Genomic DNA, 6270 nt, shown 5'->3' on the forward strand with positions numbered 1-6270 from the left:
TATAACTTGGAGGTTACACGTATCAAGAACTAAAAAAGCAAGTTGCAATATATCAACATATTTTACTAACGCCCTTTTACAACTTCAACGTCGACTTGATATCAATTTTTCTTTTCAAATCGTGAGGCAACTTGAAAGTTATGTCCCACAGCTGATCACGGTCAGTCTTTTCTAGTACTCCAAAATTTAGTTAAAAATAGTCAGGAAGATATTATTGCAGGTTTTATAAAGGTCATGGTGCAGTTCATGGTCCCCACCGAAAAATAGTGCAAAATAACCGAAAGGGGTACCAAACGACGCGTATTACCGCCGGCGTTAAGATTCCGGAGGCGGAAACTGATTTTTTTAACCGAAAAAAAAAGAAAAAAAGTGCTGTTAGTTCTTTAATTGTAAAAAACTTAGAATTTCACATTTATTGTTATTGGCATCATTAACTAAAACCTTCTGCCTTATTCTGAGTTTCGCCCGAAAAAATTTTACCCGAAAATTTGTATTCTGCACATAATCGTGAAAAGTGAACCGGTTCGGGGAAAATGAAACTCATGATAAGGCTTCTTCTCTAAAAATTATATATTGGCAACACCAAGCACCTCCATGTTTTTATTACACCTACCTGCAACTTGCAAAATAAGTGCGACGCCAGGTTTTTGTACATAATTTTCGCATAAATATTGGATAGATTTTATCCAGGGAGAATTTATACAAGATGGTGTTGATGGCGAATTTAGATTTTCGCCGCGGTACTTCTTTATGTCAAAATGATGTGTTTGTTGTAATATGAATTCGCCTTGTTTACAACAAACACATCATTTTGACATTAGGAAGTACCGCGGCGAAAATCTAAATTCGCCATCAACACCACCTTGCATAAATTCGCCTTGATTTTACCCGAACTTGAGAATGAGAGAGGATTTTTGAGCGTCATTTTTGCGTGACGTCATCTTGGTGCAATTACGAGAGAAAAATGCCAAAACGCATATAAAAATATGTAAACAATCAGTAAATATACAAAGATTGATTAATTAGGAACACGTAGCAATAATTTTGGACATGTAGCCCTTAAGGTAAGTACGATTTTTAGTACATGAAAAAATGGATGTACTAACAGTATTTGCAATTTCATGTAGACCAAAAGGAAGGTGTGCAGTAAAGTGAGTTTTTGGACTCGACCTAAAGCATATATTGTAAAAACCATGCAGAGTGCATATTTATATTTGTGGACGGTAGCCAACCATGAACCAAAAATACAAGATCACGTAAGAACGCGACGTTGTATTTGTAACTGGTTTTGAGAAAAAAGTTTGCGAAAGCGGGTTCGCCAGCTGAGCGTTTGTTTACATCACAAGCACCACTATTTTACACTTTTATTCAAGTAAAGAAGAGTTAATTCAACATGACAACACATTTTAAAGCATTTTGTTGCATCATTTTACCTAAATTGTGTGTTTAAAGTGGCTGACAATAATTTTGGCTAATTTTGGTTTTCGTTGTTTTCTTTGCTTTGTTTACTTTTCGCTCGTTTTCCAGTGAAACAAGATGGCGTAGAACCCGCTAAAAAAATCGACTTTTTTCACTCTCTTGTTCTTACGTGATCTTGTGTCATTCGTTCATGGTAGCCAACCACGATAAACTCCACAGCTTTGATTTGGCGCAAAGGTAGCAGTAGATATTGGTCTACCACAAGGGTCGGTGTTAGCTCCAAATCTCTTTAATATTTATATCAACGACATAAACTCGGTATTGAAGTATTGTAAGGTAAAATTGTTCGCCGACGATACCCTCTTAACCCTCAGTGACTGTAATCACCCAATGCAATGATTAAGGGCCGGTTGTTCAATGTCTGGTTATCACTACCACTACACTATCGACGATTTCGACATCATGCATGTAACATGTGATCGGTAAAGCAGTAGTTGTGCTTAACCGGAGCTTCTTCCTCCGATTTGTGCTAATCAGACATTGAACAACCGGCCCTAAAATGCAAGAAGACCTTCATTGTTTGTATAAATGGTTGTGAGTAAAAACAGACTGCAAGTAAATGTGAACAAAACAAAGTTTATGGTCATATCTAGAGCAGCTAACTTTGGCTCCGATAATTACAATTTAAAAATTAAAAATGAAGTAATTGAGAAAGTGAGAATCATCAAATATCTAGGTATATATTTTATATCGATGATAAGTTAAAATTTGAGGAACATATTGACTACACAGTAGAAAAAATTGGTAAAAAAATTGGTCTCATGAAAAGATCATGTAAGTACTTAGGAAGGAGGTATAAGACTCTGGTCTACAGATCTATAGCTGAACCACATTTCATATACTGTCCAACAATCTTTTTTATAGCAAGCGACACACAAATAGATAAGGCTATGCGATTTATCTTGAACAAGCGGTACGACACACCCTTACAGGAAATGATCGCAGAATTAAACTGGCTGAGCGTGAAACAGCAAATTTTCTATCACGCTATGAAATTCGTGTTTAACATAAAACAAGGTAGACTTCCAGATTATCTGAGTGATATCCTACGATATAATGGTGAAACCCATTCGTATTTACTCAGAGGGAATAATAGCTTCAGGCTTCCGTTGTATAAAACGGAAATAGATAAGAAGAACATCTTTCATAAGGGATTAAAATGTTACAATGAACTTCCAGCTCAAATAAAAAATTGTGAAAACGTTGGTACCTTCAATTTAAATACAATTTATGTTTTTATCAGTTAAGTATGCTTCATATGCATATACAAATAAGCATATTTCACAAAAGCTTATAATTCTATTTCACACCAAAGCTACACTTTTTCCAAGCAAATTTGCAAAGAAGCAACACCGTGCCGCTGCCAAGGGAGCGGTGCGAGAGAGACAACTGTCAGTTTATCGAACCTTGTATTATTGAATCATGGGCTATCAGATAGAAAGGTCCGGCATGGAAACTAGTCCTTTCCATCCGTACTAGCTGGATGACTCTGGATCTAGTCCATTCAGATCACCCATAATGTATGAAATAAAAAGATCGGCATGGAAACTAGTCCTTTCCGTCCGATCAAATAGCGCGACTCTGGATTTCGTCCATTCAGATCGCCTGCCGGTAGAGAAGTTTATAAGAGGCGGCTTGGAAACTAGTCCTTTCCTACCCCGCAGTTGTGGCGGCTCTGGAAATTACACACTTAGACCGCATATCGTACGTAATATATTTACGGTACTGCTTGGAATCATGTCCATTCCAACAACATCGAGAATATGCTATCTTAGTTAAATATACATAAGAAGGAAAAGTGTAACAGGTTAACTTATTTTAAGCATTAATTTTAACTTTACCTTTATTATATATTGCAATACATAATTCAAATGTATATACGTGAATGTATATAGGTCAAATGACTGTAATAAATAAATAAATAAATAAATAAATTATGCAAATACTGACGCGATAAATATTGAACATGTAGCATTCGTGCGCGATCCATCAATCCATCAATATGGATCGCGATCCAAATATCGGATAATTACTGACCGTGTGACAGAGCCCAAAGTTTGAACTGTCAAGCAACATGGCAACACTGCTCGTTTCTCAAATCTTTTCATCTGTCAATTTACAATCTCCCAAAAAAACCAAAACAAACATCAGAGGTCAACCGCGGATGTGAAATTGGTTTTGCCATAGAGCATATAGTAAAAATATCGTACGCACATAAAGAACAAAGAAGTCTAAATGGAAACTGCGTCGCAATCAAATTCGGCGGAAGAAAAAATATCACCAGGACAAGCAAATCCTAAAGATGCGAATGAACCCGTTGTGGATATGACCTTTACAAGAGAATTACGCCAAGCCACAAAAGATGTACACAAGCTTAGTGATGTTCTAGTGAATGCTAAATTTGCATTGGGTAAGTAACAAAGGGCACAAATAATCGGAATCATGCATAAAAAGTGAGCTTAAGCTCCCAAATAGATTTTCATTACAAATTCTTGAGTGTGAGCTCACTTCATCGGTGCAATAATTGAGGTTTGAGCTCAAACTCGCCTTTTATGCATGAGGCCCAATGTAACAACTTTTATTTATTTACTTTGTTTCAGCATTATCTGATGATGCGGTTTGGTATGACGGCTTGTTAGCATTTTTCGAAATATACAAATTTCTTGAAGAAAATCTACCTGAAAATTTGCTTCCAAAAGAGCTTCACCGTAAAGACGCATTTGAGCAGGATTTGTCATATTTCCTTGGAGAAAATTGGAAGGATTCATATGAACCGCGTGAAAGTGTTAAGAAGTACCTCGGTCATTTGCAGGAAGTGAATTCAAAAAATAAGCTGCTGTTATTTGCCTATGCTTACCAAATGTATATGGCCTTAATGTCAGGGGGTCAGTTGCTGCAAAAGAAGAGAATGATTAAGAGGAAACTATGGATTGGTAGGCAGGATGAGGAAGACGAGGAGCCGAAACCAGCAAATTCGAATGCAATAGATGATGACTTGGAGCATCGTCCAATGCCAAGGCAAGTTACGATTTGTCCAGTAGGATGTGCTGCAACATTTTTTCCGGAAAAAATTTCTGTATTGAAGAATAAATTACGCCAAGTGCTCAACGATAATTATGGAGCTTTTGATGATCGACTTCGCGCGGAATTCATTGAAGAAAGCCGTAACGTTTTTATTTACAACGGTGATGTTGTCCGCTCTATAAAGGGCGTTAATCGGGCAAATCTTAGAAAATTGGCCATTGTATTGGTGTTTGTAATGGGTGTATATTTTGCATTAAAGCTTGCTAAGCGTTAATTCAAAAAAAAAAAAACTACAATAAAACAGTGGAGGTAGAAAAATATATATGTATGTAGTACGATATTGCAAAACAAGGGAGTTCTCAGAAGGTTAAATATACCATAACAAAAATTTGCTTGAAATTATTCGTCAAAAATACTTGTAAGCCGCTTTGCATTATCATAAATAAAGATATGTTAATCAAGAATTAATGCTTTGCAGAATGCACAGAACGTCACAATGCAAAAGGCCCCAATAACATATGTACGTATATACATACATATCGTCGTTTTAAGTACAAAAACCGCGTATCAGCAAAATGCAAAATCGCGTACCTAGATAATAGGTCCATTTAATATCAAAAAATTACGAATTGCATTGCAAGTTTTTCCTGAAAATTCATTCAATAATGTTAGTGTGTTCAATTCGGTTTTGTACTTTAAACGACTATATGTAGATGTTGGGTGTATTCAAGCTACGTAATAATTACCGCAATATTGAGACCTTGTTGCCTTTTTGATAATCCGGGCTATCACTGAAGCCATCGTAGTCCGATTTTCGTGAAATATATGCAAGTGCTATCACTGAATCCGAATAGCTACAAACGTAGCATATACCTTGAATGCATACGTTCACGAAAATCGGAATACGATGGATTCAGCGATAGACCAGAATATGTTGCTGATGCTCAACTGAAATGCTGCAGAATTTGCGCAGTAAAAAAGTTTTTTGTTGCTTTCGATTTGTCAACGATGAGCAACTGATTGCCAAAATTCATAGCCATAACTGTAAAAGATTCTGTAAATTCTGTAAGCCAAAATAAAGGTAAAGCGAGAGAAATTTTTTAGTTCATATTAAACCATGGCGATGGGAATGAATTGGAACAGGAAAAAGGTTCGAAGAATTCTCCTGAGTGATAAGACTCATTTGCTGGATAATTACACTGGATCACAAATTTCAATTTGGTTTTTGTTTCGTATCCGAAATACATATTTGCAATTAACCGTTATTCAGCTTAAAGCAAAAATTGGTTCCTTTTAATCACGTATATCTTACGAACCAATTTAAAAACCTTAATATAAAATGCGGAAAATGAAATCCAATGAAATTCTCCATAAATCGTATATACATCACTTTCCGATAGAGCGTATAGTTTCTGACAAATTAATTTATCATTCCAGCTTTTTTTATTTTTTAATGAAAACGTACATACAGTGCCGGACAAAAGTATTGGCACAGAGAATATTTCGCAATATCTGAAAAGTTTTTTATTCTAATTTATTTTCGATAATTTTTTATAAATATATAGTTCGTCCTACACCAAAAAACATAAAAACTAAATCTCTAAATTTTGTGCAAAACTCAGGAAAATTCAATAAATTTGCATACTTATTTGCAACTTTCTATTCAGATTTTTTAGAAAAATTCTAAGTATGCAGTTTTATAGCTCAACTAATTTTAGTATAACAAAGTGCAAGCTTGAAGGTGCTAAAAAATCGCATTGATTTTTG

General features: G+C 35.5%; 1 protein-coding gene across 1 annotated transcript; it reads left to right on the plus strand.

Annotated features, from left to right (window-relative positions):
• The first annotated feature begins 3540 nt into the window (after positions 1-3540).
• Ho (Heme oxygenase) lies at positions 3541-4967 on the plus strand. Its single transcript, XM_017622183.1, has 2 exons — positions 3541-3889; positions 4080-4967. The coding sequence occupies exons 1-2, from the start codon at positions 3715-3717 to the stop codon at positions 4775-4777; spliced, it is 873 nt and encodes a 290-aa protein (XP_017477672.1). The 5' UTR covers positions 3541-3714; the 3' UTR covers positions 4778-4967.
• Positions 4968-6270: the final 1303 nt, after the last annotated feature.

The sequence above is a fragment of the Rhagoletis zephyria genome, unplaced genomic scaffold (assembly GCF_001687245.7).
Source record: "Rhagoletis zephyria isolate East Lansing unplaced genomic scaffold, Rhagoletis_zephyria_1.1 Rzeph_scaffold_02722, whole genome shotgun sequence".
NCBI lineage: Eukaryota > Metazoa > Arthropoda > Insecta > Diptera > Tephritidae > Rhagoletis > Rhagoletis zephyria.